Source organism: Urocitellus parryii, chromosome 2 (genome assembly GCF_045843805.1).
Source record: "Urocitellus parryii isolate mUroPar1 chromosome 2, mUroPar1.hap1, whole genome shotgun sequence".
Classification (NCBI taxonomy): domain Eukaryota; kingdom Metazoa; phylum Chordata; class Mammalia; order Rodentia; family Sciuridae; genus Urocitellus; species Urocitellus parryii.
In genome coordinates this window covers 146,696,473-146,722,249 of record NC_135532.1, presented here as the reverse complement: position 1 = coordinate 146,722,249, position 25,777 = coordinate 146,696,473, and the positions used below count along the sequence as shown (strand labels likewise).

The window sequence follows — 25,777 nt, the reverse complement described above, 5'->3', positions numbered from 1 at the left end:
GAAGGAGCCTGTGGACTCATAGCACCACACACAGAGATGTCATTTATGAATTAACAAAGACATCGGAGAACTAATGTTTTCCACTTTATTATAGGAAGTACCTTGCCTTTGTAATACAATGAAAAAGATGAAACATAAAGTGTACTTTGTGCACATGTGTTGATTAGAAACAGAAGTCATAAGAAAGTCATTGAAGACCGGAAGAATACAATTAAACTAAAAGAGAACTATTGTCTTAGACACTTCCATTTTTATTTAGAAGAAATGGAATCTACTATTCAGTATCTCTCTTGCACTCTCTCTATTTTGGTATGTTGAAGATATAATTTAATAAATGAGAATATAAATTTTGTTTTATTTTTATAACATGGGTCAGGATATTTTAAATAATCTCCTTGTCCCAATGATTCCAGATTTGAGGAATGTTCTTCAGATACTGTCATCTATCAAAACCTCTATTGCTAGACACTGACTATGGCAATCAAGATTCAGGCCTTAAAGCAGGGAAATCAGGTTCAATACACTTTAAAGAATATTGTTTTAGTGGGGTAAATTTCTGCCACAGCATTTATATTTTTCTCATTCCTGTTTGTCCTTTTCTTTTAAAAGTGGCCTATTATTCTTTTTTCTATCTTTCATTTTCTAATCAAGCTAAATCAAACAACTTTATAGTCTGGTTCCAACACCTTTCAAATTTCAAAGTCAAGATTCACCTGCTCTGTATCTCTGTATCTCCTGTCAATATAAATGGCCCAATGGCTCCAATTTTGGTAGTAGCAGGACATGATGAGTTAAAAAAAAAAAAACTATGAGAAATTATGTTGGTACAAATGTGACCTTGATTAACCTCAAAAATTGAAAGCTAGATATATGTAGTCATATTTTAAAAATCAAGAAAAAAGGGAACATAATGAGTTAGGCATTATATATGATTGTTATTATAATCTTCTTTCTGTCAATAAATATAAGTTTTCAAGAAAAGGAATAAAAAATATTTATCTAGGAATAAAATTTAAAATATCAAAGAAAATGTATTGTTCTGTTCTTGAAACATCCTTATATTCCTCCTTTGAAATAAGAAAATGGTCACCTGCATTGAGTTTCACATATGATCCTACTAGATGCTAAAATGCCTTATATTTTTCTTGGCCACTTATAAAACTAAAAGAAATTATAATGGTGGTGGTTAGGATGGTAAATTCTTATTTGAACAAATGTGGTCTAAATTCTGTGATTTTATCAGCTAAAGTACAATGTATAGTAATACATAAAAATTTAGAATTGTTTTATTCAAAATTCATTTATACAATCACTTTCTTAATAAATAAATAAATATATATATCAGTCATATTACAAAGTATAGGTCATTTGATTTAAGTTACTGATCCCAACTCTACAGAATCTCTCATTCCTTCAATCTGTTCCTTTTAAAATCAAGGTTGCTCTTTTGTCCCATGGGGTGTTTTCATAATTCTTTATGTGTTATCAAAACTATGAGTTTCATTTTCAGGCAAAAAAAAAAAAAGCATTGGCATTTAAAAACATCACTGAAAAGTCTATATCTTATATTCCAAAACAGAAGGAAGTCATTGAAGAATGGAAGAATTTAGTTAAAATTTATACCTTAAATTTTATACATAAAACACTGAGTAAATCAATTTAAATCTGGGAAACTTCTCAGTTAAATATTAGGAAACAGTTTCCTCCTCTCTTTGTTTTCTTCTTTTGGGTAAAATTCAGTGTTATTAATCTTTAAAACCATACACATCAATAAGATCCTTATTTATCAGGGCTCATTCAAATGTTAATCTCCTATTTCAGATAATTTTTGAATAAGAAAAACAAAATCCTTCTTCCTTGATATTTGCAAACCATTCCAAATATCTTATGTGCCACAAGAGGGCATATCAATACAAATGCATCATGATCATTTGATAGAATCATTTGATGATGATTTCATGAAAGTTTTATAATGCTTTTACTTCTTTTATTTCTCAGTATGTACAGCTTTTGTAAAGGAATCCTAAGACTACTATAATTTCTAAAGTTGAATGTGGAGAATGATTTCACTTTAGAAACACAAAGGGTATTCTGTTAAAACCCTGAAAATGGCAATTCCATCAGTTTCTTTTTATTCCATAAGTCATACCGAAGTTCAAGCAAAACCTAATCATTTCTACTACCTTGAAACCTCTCTTACTAAGCGTTTAATGGCATAACATTTGGAATATATGTAATTGATTTAAGACCCTGAGATAAAATCCAGTACCTGAGGAAACTTGAATGACTTTGCTATCTAAAAATGTTTGTATTTGACCACAGATTATATTTATATCACAGAATTTTACAGATTTTCAATAAATGCCAATGGAGGAATGCACATTTTTACATCAGTCTGTCCTGGGGAAAAAGGATCATTATCGATATCTTTTTTGTGGGGTGGGTGAGGGTGCTGGGGATTAGACCCTGGAGTACTTTACCACTGAGCTACATTCTCACATCCTCAGAATTTTTGTTTTTTTACATTTGTTTTGAGACAGGGCCTCACTAAGTTGCTGAGGCCGGCCTTGGCCTTGAACCTGCAACCCTCCTGCCTCAGCCTCCTGAGTCCCTGGGATTATAGGTGTGCACAATCACTCTCAGCTACATCTTAGAGAGAGACAGGGAGAGTACCTGCAAGAAGAAGATAGAGGAGTAGAGAATACTAAATTCATCAAATGAAAAAAATATTAATATTAATGCTGACAATTTCACTTTTTATTATAAAGCATATTTTAAGCTCAAAATTATCTTTTATTAGAAACAGAAAACAAAATACATGGGCTAAATGGAATAATGTATGCTAAAAATAATATCAGAGAAGTTACTCAATTTTGTTGTGCAGTGTGTTCTCATATTTATGGAACCAGAGAAACTTCCCACTGTGCAAAACACCCCTCCCTTCCTCTCCTACCCTTTTTTTTCTTAGTGTATCGACAGGTCTTTTATCTGCTTGTAACTGCTGCCTTATTTAACGATGTATAAGGCTGGAGGAGGAAATAATTGGATATGTGTCTAGATTGTATTAGTGCAGTTAATCAAGATGGGGTCCTTAGATAACCTGTTTCACAGTCACCAGGGTGGTTATTAAAAACTCTGATTTTCAGATCACACCTTACTGCTCTTCTGTCAGAACTACGAAATGAAAATGAACTTCTGTGGCTGAAACTGGGAATGTGAGTTTTAAATAAGTGTCTTAGGCAATTCTTACACTGTTAGTCTCAATATTGGCCATGATCCATGCTTTAGCTTATTTATTATCTTGTTGGATCTTATAACATTTCTGTAAAGTAGCGAGAGGACAGTTTTATTAATTCCATTCAAGATGTGGTGACTGAAGCACAAGGATTTTAAATTAATGATTTATGTTGTTCACTGAATTATGGCCAAACTGAGATTAAAATCAGAGCTCCAAGTTTATAACCCACCGTTTTCTCTACTATATTACGGGTAGAGTGTTTTCTCCATTACTTAATATCTCCATATCCATACTCTGCTATTGAAAGGCTTTGATTATGAAACCTATGGATAGTGAGATGGGAACGAGGAATTAATAACTTTCTCTTTGACTTACTTATTGGTTGTTATTGTATATATGGTCCAATACCATTGAATTTATCCTTTTCTCTTACTAGCAAATATTTTTAAAAGCAAATGTATTTTCCCCTTAGTGAAGAACCACAGCCAAAAAAAAAAAGTTTGTTTAAAAAAAAAAAGAGAATCTGAACCTTAGAAAAATATATAAGTGCTTAAATTAAAAAGATTGCCTCCCTTTAAAGAGATTTTACTTTTATAACATATGTGGAAAACAAACTTTTAAAATACTAAAAAGAACAAGGTAATGATTCAGTTTCTATAAAAAGAAGAGATTAAGGACCAGAATGTGTTAGGGCCTAAATTATGCAATATATACAGGCAGGAGTAATCTAGAAAACATTATCTTTATGTATAATTCATTTAGCAGCTGCTTATTTGTGACACATATTATACACTGATTAAGAGCATGGTTAAACAACCAAATAATGTGCATGCTTCATATAGTAATACCCTTTCTTATTGCAAGTTTAAAGAAGCAAAACTAGGTACAGTGAAACTTGGTGTGTTTATGTTAATGTGAACAGGGCATGATCTGAATATATAAAAATACTGATGGATCATGGATGTATTCAGAGCTGTTCCGTGCACAGAGGCCTGGAGAGAAGCTGGGGAAAGTTTCTTGCAAGTCATCTTTATAGTGGCCACCTTTTGCATTCCTGGGATGAACTGTGGCCACAAATGTTTAACCTATGAATACCTGACTGATTGGTAAGTAGCCAGCAGAAACCAACCAGAGGATTGCCAGGTGAAAAAAAAAATACAGTAAATGAGAAAAAAGGTATTTATTTCTCAACAAGGACATTGATAAATTTTTGTAATGTTTAAAAATCTTTTTTTTTATCTTTAAAAAGCACACCTGAAGATTCTGTAGTGCTCTCTCTAGCTTTAGATCTCTAAATTATTGTTTACAGGCAAGGAGAAGTTGATGACTGTGAGCTAAATTGTAGGCCCTGTGGTGACAATGAGGAATAGGTCTTAAATTTAAAACTCTGAGAGAACCTGAGGTTTCTTGGAATTATGCCCAGAATTCCTTTTAAAAAAATTGGTAATAGTAATGTTCTTTTCCTTAAACTCCTGTCTTTCAATCAGAAATAAATTTTGCCCTGTGAAATAACCTCAGCCATTTCTTTGATGAGAGAAGTTGCATTAAAACAATCAAGCAAACATGTTTAGCACTGACTAGTACCAGGGAGAAGAAGTTTGAAATATAATGGTCAGAAGAATATTTGGAACTCTATTACTATGACATATATTCTTTTCTCTTTCTTATCATAAAACAAAAATATTCATTGTAGAATACTTTTAATAGCTCTATTTTAGTTAACTTCTTGTCACTGTGGCCAAAAGATCTGACAAGAAAAATGTAGAGGAAGGAGTTTCTTGGCTAACAGTTTCAGAGGTCTCAGTTCACAGACCTCCAACTTCATTGTTCTATGTCTAAGATACGTCAGAACATTATGGTGGGAGGGAGTGGTAGAAGAAAGCAGCACAGGTCAAGACAGACAGGAAGCAGAAGAGAGGTGGCTCTGCTCACCAGGGACAAAATATCAACTCAAAAGGCATGCACCCACACTGACTCACCTCCTCCCACCACAACTTATGGGCCTACACATAATACCACCCATTAATCCATATCAGAATTCTTGCATTGTCTCACACATGAGCTTTCTAGGATAACCTTGTATCTAAACCATAACAAGATCCATGAACAAAATTTAAAAATCAAAAATCAAAAACATTTTGGGATACTATTACACTTGTAATAGATATCACCAAAGTCTAAGAAATCATTCTATTTTTCAACCTTCAAAGACTTCCTACTACTATCTATCTCTTTCTGTAGGGGTCTTAGAAATGAAAGATGGAAGGGATTTTGCTTATAGTAGAAAAGAAATTGCTGAGGGAAGTTTTGAAGGAAGGGGAGGAGGATTCAATGGTAGGACAAGCACTTTCCCTTGACATTATCATTACTGCAATGGCTTAATTTTCCATGGAAAAACCAGGTGACTTGTGTATGTCACTAACTGTCTTTGGGCTGCTTCATCTGTAAAAACAATCCAAAATCATACACAAACATACAAATCACACAGTCTATTATCTATCTTCTCTTTCCATTTCACTCTCCAGGCTGAGCTATTACCAGAAGCCTCTCTGCCACTCTCTCTATTTTTTTTTAACTTAACATCAGTGTACACCAACACATTTCCTGTCTATGGTTCTATAAAGGGATCTCTTTGTCGTATCTTTCCTTGTCCCTCTACAAACCATTCTCAACATGCCAGCAAGAGAGAGCTCTAATAACACAAATTCTGTGATTTCATTCTCTGTTTAAAATCTTCCAGTAGCTTCCCTTGTAGTGGAGTAACATTCCTACTCCTTCCATGACCTTCAAGTTCCTGTAGGATCTGGACTCTCTGTTTTCTCTTTATCACTATTCTCTACTTTTCAGTGTGTCAGACATTCTGGCCTGATTCCTGGTTTTAAAATGTGCCAAGCTTGTTCCCACCTAGGGATTTATATTTATTCTTCCCTCACCTTAGAACTCTCTGGCTTCAGATCTTTTCTTGGCTGTTACCCTTATAATTTTCAAGTTTCATTTCAAATATCAACTAATTAAGGAAATATTTCCTGGCCATGCCTCCTAAGGCAGCTAGTCACCTTTATAATTTGTTATTATTATATATGTTCTGTGTGTTTGTCACTTCATGAGATTTTGAAAAACTTTGAAAAATTATCTTTATTTCCACCATACTCAAGACTAACTCCATGAGAAAAGCTCATTTACTGGAATCTTTCCAATGTCCAGAACATTGTCTGACATATAGTAGACACTCAATACACAGCAGTTAAATAAGACCTCAACTTGTAATGAAATATTTAATATCATAGTTATTAATAGCTGTCTTTGCCTCACTTCTAAACACTTTTCCCTGAAATTTAATAAAGAATGAATGAAAGATAAAAATGCTATATATTTAAGGAATGTACATCATGTTTTGATATACATTTTAAAATATGTGAAATGATCACTCTCAAACTGATTTACATAGGTTTTCCCCTGCTTTTCTTCTGGTGAGAAAATTTACAATCTATTCTCATATCAAATTTCACATAAAAATATAGTACTATTTATTAATTATAGATTCATGTACCATGTTGTACATTAGATCCCAGTACTTATCCATCCTGTCCAACTTATACTTGGCATCCTTTGATCAATATCACTCTTCCTCCCTGGGTGCTTTGAGAGGAACCGTTCTATTTCTGCTTCAATGGGACGAACTATAGTAGATTATGCATACAAATGAAAATGTAAGCATTTGTCTTGCTGTGTCTGGATTATTTTACTTAGCAAACTGTTCTTCAAGTTTATTAATATTGTTGCAAATGGAAGGATTCCCTTCGTTTTAAAGGCTGGATAATATTCCATTGAGTGACTATATGGATGCATACCTGTGTATATACACACCATATTTTCTTTTTCTATTTGTGAAGATCATTTAGGTTGTTTTTATGTCTTGCTTACTTTGAATAATGCTGCAGTGAACATAGAAATTCAGATATTTCTTTGAGATACAAATTTCATTTCCTTTGGATATAGATCCAGAAAGGGATTGCTAGATTGAATTAATTTTGTGGATACTCAACAGACTGCTTTCTGTAATAGATGTACCAATTTATATTACTATGATAAGTATGCAAGAGAGATCTTTTCCCATAATCACATCATTTATTTTTCTGATAAGAGAAATTACAACAGGTATGAGGTATTTCATGGTGGTTTTGGTTTATATTTCTCCAATGACTAATGATGTTAATTGCCTTCTATATATTTGTTGGCCATTTTTATGTCATTTGTGCAGAAATATCTATTCAGGTCTTTTGCTCATTTAAAAACCAATCAGAATATTAGCGTTTTTTTGTTGTTTTTGTTTGTTTGTTTTGCTGTTGATTTATATGACTTACTTGTATATTTTGGATCCTAAACCCTTATTAGACATATGGTTTGCGAATATTTTCTCCCATTCCATAGTTTGCCTTTTTGCCCAATTGATTGCTATGAAGGAGATTTTAGTTTGATTCAATCTTGCATATTTCTGCCTTATTTATGACACTAGTTTTATCTACATTGTCCAATTTTGTGCCTCATAACATTAAGAAATACATGTGAAATGAAAGGCTGGGCATGGTGGCATATCCCCGTAACCCCAGAAGATCAGGAGGCTGAGACAGGAGGATCGAAAGTTCAAAGCCAGCCTCAGCAATGGTGAGGTGCTAAGCAACTCAGTGAGACCCTTTTTCTAAATAAAATACAAAATAGGGCTGGGGATGTGGCTTAGCGCACCTGAGTTCAATCCCTGGTATCCCACCCCTGCAAAAAAAAATACAAGTGAAATGAATAAATTAGGAATACTGGATCCTCAAGATAACTTTATATTTATAATCTCCTTATATAATCTAGTTAGTTTGTATGATTGTGGTGATCCTTAAATTCTCCATTTTTGGGGTCTATTTAAAATATTATCTGTTAATATAGTGGTTTGTCTTATTTTTTGATTACTGTCTCAGGTAGAATATTTTCCCATACAAATGATAGGGGGCCCAACTCTTAAGGGCTTTTAAGCAAAGAAGATATTACATTGAGTTACTAATAAAAAACTGATGTCCATTTATTTTCTGTATTAATAAAGAAGCACAACAATGTCATCAGAGCTCTAGGCTCTTTTGATCTTCCTACTTTCTCCCTCATGCCATGGGTCTGTCTCCATAAGCTTGTTGTCTCATGATTGGCAAGATGGTTGTCACAGGTCTAAGGGTTATGTTCTTCCAAAGCCATATTCCAGGTGACAACAACAGTTGTCAGTACTAGAAAGTTCTCCACTCAGACATATTTCTGGTGGGCCTCAACTAGAAAGTTTCCCAGAAGTTCCTTATCTCACTTCTCTTTATATTTCTGTGTGTAAAAGTTAAGTCTCAGAGAACAGTATAAATATAACTGACATAAAATCATGATTTATTACTTAGATCTTAGTTCATTTCAGAAAATTTCAAGATTTAATTAGCAGGAGAAATGATGAGAGAGTTTGATTAGGTAGGTAGCTAATACAGACTGCCACAAACAGCATAAATAATTGATAATCATTTTCAATGTATTTGCCATTGATGGGAAACTCTTTATACTAGGAATAAGGAAACTTTCCCAGAGAGCTTTCTTATGATTTACTTATTATATTTTTCTTTCCACTTTCCTGTTGTCAAGGGGAAAAAAAAGCATTCTTTTGATATTAGATATGAAGCTAAAGATGAAACATTAGTAAAGACTTTGTTTCTTCAGTTGGTTACTTTAAATTCTATATTCAAACTAAATAGATTTGTGTACATGCTCTTTTCCATATTTTTCTCCAGAAGAAAAGGGGCCAGTGAGCATTGTACATTCTACTTGCTAGACATTTGCTGATTGATCATTCCCAGTAAAAGAGTTAAGTCTGAGTTTGTCCTAAAATCAATGGGAGTAGGAATCAGTATATTTGATGTTGCTAACACAAAAACAAATAGTTCTTGGTATTTCCTATGGTTCCTGGTTAATCACCAAAGTATACGCCAAATATCTTGAGAACTGTGATTGACATTTGATTATTTCTCAGTGATTAGCATTTAGGTTAGAAGGACTGGATGCATTTCAGATGACTACAGGTATTAAAACATTATGCCTCTGTGAATTTATGAACCATCTGTCTTAGATCTTATCCACAATGTAGGCAGACTTCTGTGCTCAGAGCATTTGGTAGGATGCTTCTAGAGATTTTAAAACGGAATTTTTCTCCTCTGCTTGTGAATATCCTAATCCATCATGGTAAATGTTTTTAACATTTGTTATCATTGTTTCTTTTATAGCAAAATTTTCATATCTTTATAATTTATGAAGGCTTTTCATAAGCCCACTCTTTAGATGGATTACAATTAACAGTGATGTCAGAGGAAAAGTGTGAGGTTTTACTGAAGACAGTGTTCTTATAGTTTCAGTCCCTTTCTACCTGTTTCTCATTAGTTTTTATTATTTACAATTAATTAAGTAATCTTTATATAGTGTATTACTGTAGATATTGGAAAGACTCCAAACAAGAAGATAAATCTCTTGTTCTTCAGGGTTTTACACAAATCTGAAAGGAGGGGTATCATCCATATCGTAGTGACAAAAGACTTACACTCAAGAAGGTTTTTTTTTCTTTTTTTTCCCCAAACATGGTTTGACTATATGTAAAAATAAGCTACCTCATTCTATCTTCAAGATTTCTGATAGAACTATCCTTTTGTTTAGTCATTTTCTCCTCTGCATATGCTGATCTTCAATTCTTTACTTGTCTTTCTTTCCTTCTTTTTTTTCCTTCCTTCCTTCCTTCCTCATCACAGAGAACCCTGTATTGTAATTATCACAAAATGTTCCCTAAGCTTTAGAGAGGAATGCCTTTCAGAAAATGATTTTTTTTTTCTTGTGGTGTTGGTATTGAACCCAGGACTTTCCTCTTGCTAGTCAAGTTCTGTGCCACTGAGCTACACCCACAGTACAGGCAATGTTTCTTCTGGTCTTAATCCACCTTCATTCTCATCTTACGCTTAAGATCTATCATCGACAATTCAAAGCAGTATATTTCATAGAGGTTTTGTGCCCCTCTGATACTATCATCTTAGACAACTACCTTTTTTTTTTTAACTTAAAGACAGGGTCTCACAAGTTGCTTAGTGCCTTGCCATTGCTGAGGCTGTACCATTAATATTTTTTGATTCTCTCAGCCAATGATCCAAGCTGAGAATAGGTATTGGAGAAGAATTTTCACTCTGAATTTAGCATATGTTCTGTTCTGGTTTGGTGTGAGGCTTTGCTCTTTTATCGATATTGTGGTGGATTGACTCCCTGGTATTTGGGCTCAATGTGTGGAAACTGCTAGTTTGAGAATATAGCTTTTATACCTTAGATAATTTGAATGTCCTTTATCAAAAGTGAATATTCAGAGGCTGGGGTTGTGGCTCAGTGGTAGAACACGTGACTGGCATGTGTGAGGCACTATGGTTTGATCCTTAGTATCACATTAAAAATAAATAAAGTCTTGTGCTCACTAAAAAAAAAGCACATATTGAAAAAGTTAAATAAGAACTGTCAGATTTTTTTGATTTTTCATGATTAGACTATCAAGTATGCTTCAGGAAAACTTTTTTTCCCTTTGAATTTAGGAAACCTAGTATTGGTACATCAATTTCTTCCTCCTCAGCTAATTATAACGTTCTATATATTTGACTGATTGAGTAACTGCTCTCGTAGTATCTCTGGAGTAAGAATAGTCTCTCAGTGAAGTCACTTTGTTCTTTTTCCCAAATGTTATAGTCCCTTTCTTGATGACAACTTTGTTTCATCTGGCCTAGATTTTATTGTTTTTCATTCTTCCAAGGTTTACTGGCTCATCACCTTTCTATTGAACAAAAGTTTGAATCTTCACATTATAGCATTTGATAACATTGCTAATTTTCTCACTTTTTTCTTTATACTCACGTTGCTGAATTTAGGTTTGCCTAAAAGATATTGTCATTTCCTTTACTTGAATCTTCTAGTGAATTCTGTACAGGAGGCTTTCTGTATATTCTATTTACATTGCTATATGTAGCTTTTCATGGGCCAGTAGGTTTCACAGTTTTTACCTGAGGGTCTGCCTTTGGGCCCAAAGGTTGCATACCTCCCTCAGTTTTAGTTTGGCTAAGAGTGCCCCCAAGTTCAATCCCAAGTACAAAAAAAAAAAAAAAAGTCATTCTTCAGCCTGAACTCAGGTAGATGTACAGTAAGATGCATTTTAAACTATATATTGCATCTTAGCACAGTGTCAGTCCCACCCTCACTGTCACTGTCTTGATGAACAGAAAATCTGGTGGTAGGATTTGAAACATAACTTTTTATTCTTCAAAATCCCAGAATTCAAGAGCATTTCTCAGTATTTTTTATTCAGTACATTGGATATTATGTAATGTTAGTAGAAAGCTTTAAATTTTTTTCCTCACTAAAAATCTTTTTAGAACAAATTTTTAAAAGACAGAAATGAATGAAAATTCTGAGTATATTTTACTATGTTAAGCATGATCTCCAAACAAATATGTTATTCCTGTTAAAGTACTTCAAGGTAAATAGTAAAGGATCAACAATAATTGTTTTGGAAATATTTATTCTTGATACCAGGCATTTTTCAAGATTTAAAAATGTACCTTAAAAACTCAAGACAATTTATAACACTTGAATTAGGTAGAGGAAGGTTGGTCAGATCTCTACCAATTTCAATAAATATATGTAAATATGTCACCTTCAAACTGCTTCATTATTAGCTATAAGAAAATCCACATTAAATATAAACCATGATTTATTAGATTAATAGGATATTTAACTTTTCTCAAATTTTTTGCAGAATAGGAAAGGTTAAATGTTAGAGTTTGGAAGAGGTCCCATGAATGCAAAGTTAATGGAATTAAGATGTTAACAGAACTGTGATTATACAGATTATGTGTTGTCAATAATGAGACTCTGCATTTCAACAAAGAAAGTACTTACGTGAAATTGCTGCTGACAAAGGAAAAAAAACAAAATTTGCATTGGAAACACAAAATAACACAATTGAAAATAAAAGTATAGAATTTTGGGGGGTTAATATGATAAAATGACTTTTCCATTTTGCTTTAATCTTTAAAATATAAGGAGTTACTCATATTTTTTAACTACCATTATATTTTAAATAAAACCTATCTCTTAAAACAGATGAGTGTGAGGTATAATATACCTTATAATGTTCTTTTAGGTAAATAGGAACTAATTTCCATAATTGAGAGCAAAGAAGCTTAGCATTTTCAATGTCAGTGTAAGATGGGGTTGCTTAGCAATATTCAAATTAGTTAGAGTTCCTCCATGGGAAAGGAAATGGTTATAAAATAGTCATAGATGTGAACATGTATCAGTCAAAAAAGGAAGTGATTTCATTACACCTAAATTTTCACCAAAGAGGATTCCATGTAATGAAATTAAAATAACCTAAACTGTCAGTAACTTTTATGCATATTAATTTAGCCACATAACACTACATGTATATGGTTAGGTTATAATCATTCCCAGTCTCTCCTCACTAATTGCCTGCTAAGTAAGTCGTGAAATGAGCATGCAAAGACAAGGCCTCAATTCTTGTTGAAATCCGGTTGTTTATTTTTTCCATTCTCTTTGCCCCCCCCATGTACATTTCTTAGTTTTTGTGCCATCACCAGTTCCTGAGGTCCTTTTGCAAAGGCTTGATATACTTTAGTATATGGCTTAAACACCTTACCAGAAAAATCGACTACTACTATATTTCTTTTCATGTAGAATTGCTCATTCTTGGTATCTGCCTGCACATATATGAGTTTTAATATATGCTTATTCTTGATATTCTTTCTGTGTAACCATTTATCTGTTCTCATTCATTCCTTCATTCTAGTTATCGGTGCAGGAGAGTTCGTTGAGGGTCCTTAAACCCACCCAGCATCCCCCAAAACCCCACTTTCTTACTTGTAGTTTTCAAGAATAATTACATTGTGTGTTGGGAATGCAATATCCTGAGATCGAGAAGAGCTTCCCATAGCAAGCTGGGCCTTTTCCTGTCCCTCCTAGGTAGGGCCTGTAACATCTTAGTGAGGAATTGCCTAAAAAAGTTGAGCTTTATTCCAGTCTCCCCAGGAAGCAGGATATCCTTCAAACATTTTCCTAGTCAGTTATGTTTCTCTTGAGATATACAACACAGGGCAGGCTGCCTTTCAGAGTCCTTTAGATGTGATGTAAAGTAGGGTTTGTGCAGTCAAAACTCCATGTAGCCGGGTAGATGATGCATGCCTGTAATCTCAAAGGCTCAGGAGGCTGAATCAGGAGGATTTTGAGTTCAAAGCCAGACCCAGCAACTTAGTGAGGTCCTAAGCAACTCTTCGAGCGCCTATCTCAAAATAAAAAAATTAAAAAGGGCTGGGGGTGTGGCTCAGTGGTTAAGTACCTATAGGTTCAGTCTCAAGTACCAAAAACAAAACAACTCCATCTAACCTATATAACTTTCTAGATATTTGGAGTACAGGCACACAATAGATCCTTATGCTTCTTTTGTCCCTTGCCGCCTAAATGTAACTACTAAGTCTGCTTCATACAACTTCTGTGTGTGATGTCTTAGCAAACTCAGACAAATAGGTAATTTGTGCATGGTGGGCCTAAACAGTAGCTCAGTATAGAGTGGGAATACGGAGTTGGACTTATGGAGTTGGCATAGGTAATATCTTCCCTCTTCTTCATGGAGTGGAGTCCATTTTTGGGGAGTGGTTGTAAGCGAACCCACTTCACAATTGTCACTCTAATAATAGGACCCTAAGTATGGTAGTGACATAATAAACTATGTTGAGTGCACATTAAATAAATAAATCTTAGACCTAAGCAGGCCATATAAAACATTCAAGTTGTAGGAAGAAATATTATAATTTCTAGTTATATTTACTTTCAAATTTCAACCTTTTATCTACTTTAGTAATATTCTAAAATGTAGGGAATATAATAATGAATAATATGACTTTTAATAGAACATTAAAGGACTCACTGATTTTGCCAGGGTAATTTATCTTCTTAACCTCTTTCTGATCTGGCCACTCTGGCTCCTACAGCCATTGTTCATCTGCCACTGTGGACCAGTGTAATGTCACGGCCAGCACTGAGTTTAGACTGGCCATCTATCTTTCCAGTATGACTTCTTTAGCCAGTAATAATTACCATTTGTTATGATATGTGGAATTTAAATAGACAAAGACATTGTAGTGGAAAAGATCTATTTATTCTGCCCCTGTTTGAATAGGAAGGGCTACATCCATGTAGCACATGATTCTAAAGATTAATTTTCTTGAAGATTAAAACAAAAAACAGAATAAAACACACTGTTTATCCATGATAGCTTCCTGTTTTTATACCCTTCACAGTCTTTCTTTCCCCCAAACCCTTCCTGGTGTAGATTGTAAAAACACTTAAAAATAATGAGGAAATAGCAATTATATTTATGTAAGAGAAAAAACAACTCAGAAATATTCATGATGAAAGATAAGCTCTAAAAAAGTTGTATACAGATAGAACTTTAAAAAAACGAATTAAATTTATATTTTTAAATATATGAGGGAGCTTGATCTTTGAAGCTTCTTTCATGTAATTGAGATATAGATTCACTAGACAGTAAAGAGTTCTAGCTATCTAATTCACTTTAACTGGAAATATACAAAAGTACTGAATGGGGGGGAGCTAAGTACATTTACATAAAACTTTAAACATTTTACATAAAGTTTGGACAGAATGCTAGTGCTTACTGGTATTATCTTGATGACTTTGAACTAGAGTATCTATCTATGATGTCTTGCTCTAAGTTTGCTTATAATCTTTTGCTGTTAGCCAGGCCATCTCTAATAGGGATTCTATGTCTTGATTATTTAACAGAGTCTCTATTCAACTAGTTGTTCAATCTAGAAATATTAGAATATCTTTAAATCCTCCTTCTTCCTTATAAATTATGTTCAATTACTAAATCTTATAAATTATACTTTCATAAAGATTTTGAATGTTCTGTCCTTCTCTTTATTTCAGTTGCCACTGTCCTAATTAAAATCACATGGCCTTTCTGATCTACAGCAAAAATGCCGAAGTGCTCACAGGGAAGCCAGTTCTTCAGTGCTTTCTCTATGTTATCGTCAACAGTATTTTCTAGGACACACACCTATGTTTGTTATTCTGCTGCTTGAATAAATCAATTTCGCTTAGTTACTATAGAAAAACCTTCAAATTCCTTGGAGTACTTTTCAAGAACATTCACAATTACTCCCAAGAAACTTGGCCCCTTCACTTCTGGTCTCCATTTCAAACTGTCCTTTTTCCTATATATTTGCCCATTCACTTCTCCACATTTCCATGTCTTTTCTCATCTGGACTGCCTGTCCTCCAACACTCTGTCTCATGAAGGTTTTAAAGATCCAGTCCAAATCTGATCTTTTTGTGACACCTTCTTTTAAATTCTTCTCTGAAACTTCTGTATTTATTTTTATTGAACTGTAAGGAAGCATGAGTCAGTGAAAGCATAAATTCTTTGAAGGCAACAGCTTTGCTATGTTATATATTGAATGTCCATTTTCATTATTAATCAATTAATGATATTTTACACTGCAAAATTCTCTGAGCAGGAAGGTATAACCCTGAGACTTAAAAAAAAATTAAAAAAATGATTACATTATTTTCCATTTAATCAATATCTCTTAAATCAGAGACATTTCATAGTTAAGATATAAACTATGGCTTTTTACAAGCCCCTTTTGTAGTATAAATATCCTATCTACTTAATCTGCTGTTTAATTCTCTAGTCTGATCTAAGTTTAAAATAGTACTCTACCAGATTCATAGCCCCTATAATAACATTAGATAGAAAATGCCTAGAATCTAGGGATCAAATTGTTACAGTACAACCAGTATATGTCTCAAACTTTGGGTTACCTGCTAATTTTATTAGTATTTTAAATTTAGTTGTGAGCATTCTATTTTTAAAAAGCAGTTAAATATTCCTTAATAAGGGGTTTCAAGTGTAGCCTATAGCCCATAGTTAAAGAGTTTCATAGTTATTTCCTGATTTTATCCTTTGAATTGATTTTGTTACAATTTTTATAAATATTATATAATTTTCATATAATTTTAAACACTATTCTTCAGAGATGTGAAGAATATGCTTAATATACGATTTATGAACATTTTCTATAACCCTAAAAGTTATTACAATTTATACATTTACAAAGAACAAAAAAGAAAGAAATAAAGGCCTCAAGAAAAATGAAAACAATTTTATTTTCCAATTGGTAGATGGATTTAAAAATATTATTTTTTTTCTAAAATGAACCATTTGTTTTCAGGCTCAATAGACTTATTTTATGAAGCGTTTTGGTTAAATTAAAAGATCAATAGATACTGCTACCTTATCTATAAAACTCAGAAATTGAGTTATTTTTATAACTATATTTTTGTTGACAAAATTGTGAAAATATGGATAAATTAACAGAGCATCTGTACAAAGCAAGCAGCAAAGGCATAACATATTTCATTCATAATATTAAATTTGCATCCATTCTGGAGTAATTGAATTCAGTGAAGTTGCAAAAAAAATTCATAGAAAATGAAATAAAAGAAAATTTTAAAATGTGGTTGCATCTTTCAAAATAATATGTAGGGTTAGAAAAATAGAACAGAGTAAGAAAACCTTGAATAGTTTTACTGGCTTATTTTTCATTGAAGCCGATTATCAAGTGAATCAATGGTAAGGGTTTTGTGTAAGAAATAAAGTACAATATAATTTTACACATTTGTACCTTTCACATACTTGATCAGAGATATTGAGACTGAAGTTAAAAAAAAATAACCAAAGAGTGCAATAGATAAAAATGACCTTGGAAAAACCATTCATGGATCATATCAACATTATATAATTTATGAATAATGGTTTGGTCATCAAGTTTTTTTTAGCCTTTCATTCTGCTTACATTTTCCCCAAGTACCATTTTGAGAGTTTAGAGAGTAATCCTATAACTTCAAAGAAACTTCATTTTTAAGTATGATCAGATCATTCCATAATATTAAGAAAAAGAGTCATTTCATAACCCCTGATTACCCTACTATTCCTGAGATATTAATTGGTTGCACTATTGGCCTATAAAGAGTTCCATTTATAGGAGATAATTATTGAAGTGTCAAAAATACCTCAGGCAAAGACAGAGTTGTCATGAGGGCAGTGATGATATGGATCTTAAACATGATGTTAAAGTCTCAATACATTAGAAAGAAAATAGTCAAATATGAGACTTTTGTTCCCCCAAACCAGGCCCAGAGCTATAGTAAGTGCTTGTCAAATAATTACATAAAATTAGCACAATATTAAAGGAAAGTAGAAAATTGGGAAAAACAAATTCAGAATTACTCTAATAATATTAAAAACAATAAAAGTAAACAAGCTACACTGGAAAATGGCATATAAACTTACAGTTGTTGTATAAGCAGCTTCTGGATCATCTTCTAGCACTCGGGAGAGACCAAAATCAGAAACTTTGCATACTAAGTTGCTGTTCACCAATATATTCCTAGCCGCCAGGTCTCTATGAACATAGCCCATATCAGAAAGATACTTCATGCCTGATGCAATGCCTCGGAGCATGCCGACCAACTGGATGACTGTGAAGTGGCCATCATGTTTCTACAAGAGAAGCATAATTGTTAAAATTGATGTATTTTAATAGAGTATGTGTGCTGCATGAGTGTGTGTAGGAAACAGAACACTTGCATTTATTTTATCAGAGCCAATGAACATAAACATCAAGTATGCTGAACATAATGTTCATAAAGGAATGTAAGGATTTGTTTGAAGTTGAGTGGGGAAAAGTCTAGCTAGAAGTATGATAAAGGAAAACTAAACAAAAGATAGAAGGGGACCAACCAAATTTACTTCCAGAAACATGACTGAAAAAAACTTTTGGTAACAAGAGGGAACTAATGTCAAATAAAGTGAGATCAAAGGTTACTGAGAAAATGGAATGCACTTTCCACAGCTACAAGCTTTGAACCAGCCACACAGGTGGGCAGGAGGGCAGCAAAGCCTACAATTGGATGAAATCTATGTGATAACTAGAAATACTGTGAAAAATGGTAGTTAGGAGAGGTCACTCAGGAAACAGAAAATGTGATGGAATGAACAAGAACAAAGGTAAGAAAGCTGCTACTGAAAGAAAAAAGACACAAGCAAACAGAAAATAACTAGTTTTTTTTCTCCATTATTTTAAGTTCATAGAACAAATAGAAAAGAAGCTGACAATAGATCAAACACAGGACTACTTTAAGTCTCGCTTGGGAAGATTAAATTAAATACTGTGATATGAATAATGAGCCAGGAAGAGTATGGTCATATAATAATAGTTAATAACATTTTATTCCCTCCACCTTGATTTAAAAAGGAATGTAGATTTTATGAATGAGAAAAAAATCCAATTATCATCTGTACAGGATGTTTAAAACTACAAAACCAGATATAAGAAGTATCCTTGAAATTAGAGAGGATGAAGATAAAAAATATTTTAAGTTTTAAAAATAATTTATATCATTTTTCTTAGTTATTTGGAGATTATTGTCTTTAATGGAGTTATAGAGAAACATAAAAACTTCTTGAGTTGGTTTTATATATCAGGCCAAATTTATTTATTAATATTAAAAGCGAATCTCTAGTATAGGGTGGTATTACCTTATATCATATGGGAGTAGCACAAATAAGAGTATCTTAAGAGTTTTCCAAGTTAAAGCAGTTTTCACAGATGTTTGATTTAAAACTACAGTGTAACTTCTTAAGCACAGGGTGATCCGACTGTATCTGTCACAGTGATAAGGCCTCCTATATACAATGATGATTCATTGGTGCTTTAAATGAATACGGTTATTCTACAAATGAAATAAACTTTATCTTACTGTATCAACTTATCTCCCTGATAGTTCTCTGATAATATCTCTCCACTCAAGTGCAGAGTAAGGAAAAGAACCCTCTCCTAAAAGAAGCACTCTTACAGTACAAGTATCCATTTAAGCAGGCTCTTCTGTATAATTAATGTCTAAAAGATAACCTAGCAAAGAAAATCTTTGGTGTTATTAGCTCTTTATGTTTCTAATCCATCTTCTTAGACAGAACACTATCAGGCGAAATCTGCCTATTCTATCATGTTCTCTACCTATTTCACCTCTATTAGGAATCTCAAAACCCCTGAGTAGAATTGAAAGCATTAATTTTTTGGCCTAGAAAAAAGGATTATACTAAATTTAATAAGGTGGCTCTTTTATCTCTTAAAAAATAAAGTTGCTTCATATTACAGTTATTGTCAAGCAGAATTTCTAAGTAGCAGGAAATATTAATGAAATCACCCGAAATCTCCAGTGTGCCTCAGTTTTCTTATCTGTACAATGAGAACAGAGTCATCTAACTCAGACTTAGAGGGAGTATCACTTATAAAACTCACACACTGATCCTGAATTATTTTTATAATGGTTATTATTTAATAAGTTCTGATTATCATAAAAATTTTATAATCACAGTGAGTCAAAAATTTTCTTTCCAGTTTACTGAAAAATTCACTGAGAACATAAGCACTAGGTACATAAAGATGAATAGTTAACAAAAGACTAAGTTGAAATTTGATTTCTTATTTACTTTGGGGGCAGTATAAAGCACCAAATTATTTTGACAGCTTTATTGGGATGTAATTCTTACATCATACAATTTACCTTTACATAAAGTATACATTTATTTTTTAGTATTAGGGTTGTGCCGTGATCATCAAAATCTTTTTTAGAACTTGTTCATCCCCTACAAGATAAACCCCACAGTCACTAACAATCACTTCTTACTTTTCCCAACCACCCCCAACACCCTAGGCAACCACAGATCTATGTTACATCTCTAAAGATTTCCCTATTCTGGATATATATCTGGTAGGTGAAATCCCACATATGTATTTTTTCTGTCTTCTTTCACTTAGTATAATTTTTTGATTCATTCACATTATAGCATGTATCAATGTCACTTTTATTGCTAAATATTTTTATTCCTTTGCTTATTCATTCATTAGTTGATGATACACATTTGGTTTACTTCTACTTTCCAGCTCTTATGCAGGTTATTCATTAAAAAAAATGTTTTTTATTTGTTACTGGATACAATGCCTTTATTTTGTTTATTTATTTTTATGTGGCACTGAGGATTGTACCCAGTGCCTCACACATGCAAGGCGAGTACTCTACCACTGAGCCACAACCTCAGCCTCTATGCAGGTTGTTCTTTACTTGATCATTTAAAATATTCTTGTTAGCAACATTTAAAGAGACTTGAATTAACCGCTTTCCTATCAACCACTCAGAAATCATGGTTCTAATAACAGTAAGTGGTATCATTTAAAAGGGGATATTTTGGTGTGTGAAAACAATCTAAAACACTTTTTCCATGTTCTCTTATGGGACTGCAACAATGTATATTATTATCTCTAATTCAATTGGTGCAGGGGTCCCTGAGGTCAAAATTATTTCCATCATACCACTAAGATACGTGTCCTCGCCTTCCACTGTGCTGACATGTGTGCTAATGGTGGGTAAACCATGAATCAAGGCAGTAGCACTAAATCAAATTGTACTGGTATTTTCATATTCTTCTCAGCCAAATGAACTCACAGGAAAAAAAACTAATTTCTTTTAAGAATATCCTTGGTGAATCAGTTAAACTTATTTATTATGTTAAATCTAGATCTGTGATGAGACAATCTCAGGATTGATACCTTTGAGGAAGAGAAGAAAGCAGGATTAGGCAGCAAGGGAAAGATGAAATGCCACTATGCCACCATTCCATGGGATATTGATGTTTTAGGTCTGAAGTAACATTTCAGAGTTGGCCAAAATTAAGGAAAACATGCTAGAACCTTGTACAGTGGTGTACTGTCTCATCACAATCATTAGATTCCAGACAAACCTGTAACGGTGTCATGGCCTTGGGTAAGGTGGCTTTCTTCAGCCACAGGCATTCCCTAGAGAGGGGCTCAGGTAAGATCCATCAGCTTCCCAAACTCCTAAAGTGACAGCAGTAAGGGAGTTGGTCCTGAGAGCTCACCCCAGTACACTTCCTACATGCAAATCCCTTTTCTATATTTTGTTTCCTGGCAGACACAACTTGTGATAATCTCTATATCTAACTGCATATCTGTCTGACTACTGATAAATCCATCCATCCATCCATCCATCCATCCATCCATCCATCCCTTCCTTCCTCCCTCTATCTATTCTTTATAAAATGTTGGCTTAATGACAGAGAAGCTTCAGAAACAGTTCTGTATTCTTTTGGGAGAGTATATCTTAACTGCTGCCATCTTGTTCTAGGGCAAAAATAGCTAATATTTATGAAACTGTACAGACCAGTCACAGTCTAAGCTCTGTACAGGTATTAACTCATTTAATCTTCACAACAACTGTGAAATGTTACTGTAATTATTATCTCTATTTTGTAGATGGCCAAACTGAAAGAAATTTGATAACCAGAAAGAGGCAGACCCATGATTTGAACTCTGAAAAATCAACATACAGCATATATTCTTATTTTCTGCAGTTGTGAGAAAAAGAGCAGGTCTAAATATAACCTCAGTCTGGACTGGTTTGGGCAACGTAATTTAACATAATAAAGAAAGATCTAAAAGACCTCTGAGACCATTAAAATAAGACCAAACAAACAAGAACACTCCAGAAAAACTAACATGGGAATCCATTCATCTATGTCTGGCTGAAAAGAATAGCCCAGTTTATTAATACATGAGGTTTGGTTCAAATCCATTTCTCTAGAAATAATTCAATTCTCTTATTAAAAAAAGCTATATTCCTTTTCTAGTCCTTGTCAATATAGTTCCCTTAAGTTTGGTTTAAGACATCCTGGTTTCCTTGAAGATGGCTAATACATGGTAACTGAATTAAACAAAGCTTGACACTATCTTGAAGTGCACTGGTTGTTATTGCTATATTATTTCTTTTGTATAAAATAGACAACTTTCTTTCCTTAAGACTGGACATGAGTCTTCTCCCTTTTATGTAGCAATTCTATTACAGCATCCACTATGCTGCCATCCATTGTCTCAGCACTCAATAAATATTAATTCAAATTGAATTGAATTGTTTATGAGGGGAGGAGAAAAATGTGAGGGTGCTGAGATTTAATATCTTTGGACTTCTACTGGAGATTAATCAAAAAGAAACTATGAATTTTTTTATGACATATGGTTTCTTCTCAGGAAGGCAGATTCAAATGAAAGAGAGTGAATGTGGCATATTTGCACACTGCAGCTCAGAGCTGGGTAGCTAGAATTCTGTTTGTTTTCATTGTTTCTGTCTTTACTTTCTCAGTCTGACTGCTGAGAAACACAGTTTACCCTCTATCTGACAGAAAGGGTGAGCCTGATTGGAGGGATTTTTTGAAAGTGATACATAAAATGTCTGCATGCCGCAGAGTTTCATAGGTCCCCCCAGGACCCTAAAGTACGGCAACCATCAGCTCTGAGCACTGGCATGTCATATTGTCTCTGCAGTAACACAAGATCTTTTCTATGGTTTTCAAGGTCCTACCCTGTAAGCTGTACCCACAGACACTTTAAGCATCTCAGTGTTCATTCTTGTTACGCTGAGCTTAAGGCCTTGGCCTGAGTTTGACAAATGTGGGATTTCATCCATGTTGTCCTGAAGCTATCACATTATTGTCTAATGAGGTTTTTTTCCCTAAGTAAATATACTCATATCTGATGAAAACATAAATATTGCCCCATTGACTAGCTTAAAAACCCTTCAATAATATCAAGGACAGAATGTAATACAATGTTGTTAGCATGAATGCAAGGATTTGACCTTTGCTTATGCCTTTAGTCTCTCTTTTGGTAATTGGTGCATTATAATTATACATAATAATGGGATTTTAAAAATATGTTTGTACATGCACACTATCTGTAGTCTTTTGTACTTACTCTGCTTCAAAATTTTTTGTGTATTAAATTCAACCTGACAACATATTATTATATGTCTAATGTGCTTGGCTTACCCAGTTCCTTCTTCCAGGAATGTATTCTAATCTTTTATCACCTGAGGTTTTCATTAAAAATGTTGAATCACCAAAATCATTCTTTTGAATAGGAATCATTAAATATCTACTATAGGCCAATAATTGTTCTAGAATGAGGGTCAACATGAGAAGTAAAATCAAAAGGTGCCTGTTCTGATTGTTCCTAAATTTAAATGCAGACGGGAGATAGAAAATAAATAGTAAGAATAAGTGAGATCATTTTAATTAATGATGAACTATAAAATAAAAAGTTGAGTAATCTAAAAAGGAATGACATGATGGAGACTGTGAATAGTTCCCAGAATGTGCAAATGGCTTAAGATAGGAATGAGTTAGTCAAGCTTGAGAACTGAAGGCCAATGAGGCTGGAGTTGGTTGAGTGAGGACAGTAAGAGAAATGCTGGAAAGGTAGGACAAGGTAAAGTCCGGCAGCAGGGCCATGTAAGCAATTACAAAGAATTGAAATGCTTTCTAAATGTTGAGAACTTATAGAAGAATTTTAACTGGGGATTGAGAGATATATTCTGATTTGCATGTGGAGAATAGAAGCAGAAAGGTCATTTTGGAAGCTATTAGAGTAATACTGGAGAGAGTAATACTGGTGGTTGGAACCAGGTTTGTGATTTATTTTAGAGACACAGCCATCAGGACCTGGAATGGACTGGGCAAGGGAAAGACTGGTGAGGAAAGTAGGAGAATAAAATTGGCTCCCGTTTTCTCCAGACACTTCGTCTACACCAACAGTGGCTAAAACCATATATGCATGTCACTATATCTCCCTCTAACTTAAACATAATATCTTCCAGGACAACAAATATAACTTGTTTTTCATCTTTGTAACCCCAGGGCCTAACAATATGCCTGGCACATGATACTTATTAAAAGATATTCACTCACTGGGTTGAACTGAATTTATTTTTCTCTTAGAAAAGTGAAGATCTTTGGATTTTTACTTAAGTAGCAAGAGATTCTCTTGAAGTATTTTTCATAGAAAATTGACTTTATTATTGGAGATTCTCTGAGAATATTATGAATGAATAAGAATATTGAAGCACTGATTACAGCTATCTCAACTTTTGTGGACAAGAATCCTTGATAAGGACTACCAGACAGTTACATTTTTGCTTAGAATGAGGAAAAGGGAAATAAATACCCTTTTAATATTTCTTCTATATTTATTTCTAGGTCTTTACTGGAGAATCAAAGTGATGTCGAACCCACAAACCCTTAGAGCCTATAAATGATCTGAGGACCATAATAAAAATCATTGTTCTTAAACTTTTGCTGAAAATGTGCTGTATCCTTTACAAAAAGAGATAATTTTAGTGATACACCTCCTAAAAAGGTTAGACATGATTGGTATTGACCACTACACTCAGTAGATGATAAACTGGCATTTGTGAGTAGAACTAAAAACAATTATACATCTCTTATTCAACAAACATTTATAGGGGATCCAATTCACAATTAAGTACATTAGTGACCTACAATAATTACACAGACTTCCAAAGATTCCTCACAAATATGGTGCAGTAAACATTACAGGATAATGACAGATTTAAAATGAAGTAGTGAAACTTGGTTCATGTGTATTTTGAAAGATGTTTTTGGTTCACTTACCCCAAGTTATAGGAGGTGTTACCAGTTTTCAAGACAGATTAGAAGGCTTAGCTGAAGACTTGTAAAATTATTACATCCGAACTTTTGACTTGCACTGTGAAATGGTTGTACAGGAAATTTGCCTTCCTAGATTGTTTATAAAAGACTGAGGTATAAAAATAGTGAATGCTATAAGCCTCCTGTCTCCCTGCTTCTGTTGTTGCTAGAGGTCACTCAGAGAAAATGAGATGTTGTGAGAAACACAATGGATTAATATGAGAGAAAAGATGAGAATCTATGAAGCACACAACAACTAGGAACCAACCTTTGGGTTTCTGCTTGTCTCTTGGTCCAAAAATATCTTCACCTATCTTGTACTCATCTCATTTTTTCACTTCTTTTTTGTTTTGTTACCTGGAATTCCATTATTAAAATTCTATTTGGTTTTACAAATGCATGTAAAAAATGCACACTCTTCTGGAGAAATGAGAACAGTATTTGTGAGTAACATGCTAGTATGAATTCATCTAACCCTACATCCAACTGAAATCTGGGACAGTGACATAATGGGTGCTTAGAGTAGGGTGAAGAGAGGATCCAAGTTGTAGGTGATCATGCAAGATGGAAAAAGGTCTATCCTGGGGGTACAAGGGGATGGGATGATGTGCTACCGTAGGCAATCTACAGCAGTAAAAGTTGAATATTTAAGGACCCAGGAAGTGAATGTGAATAAAGAGGTAGATGACAAAAAAAATATGGCCTTTAAAAAAATGTTTGCCAAGGGTAAGTCATGTAGATGGAAGAAAAACATACTCCCCCATTTTTGA

The 25,777-nt window shown here is 33.6% G+C and overlaps 1 protein-coding gene across 1 annotated transcript in view; it reads right to left on the bottom strand.

The window, feature by feature from the left end:
* Epha6 (EPH receptor A6) overlaps window positions 1-25,777 on the bottom strand; it is an 808,761-nt gene that overhangs the window by 87,638 nt on the left and 695,346 nt on the right. Inside the window, exon 14 of the mRNA XM_077794332.1 lies at window positions 17,721-17,930. Within this exon, the coding sequence (XP_077650458.1) occupies window positions 17,721-17,930 (210 nt within the window). The remainder of the gene's footprint in view (window positions 1-17,720; window positions 17,931-25,777) is intronic.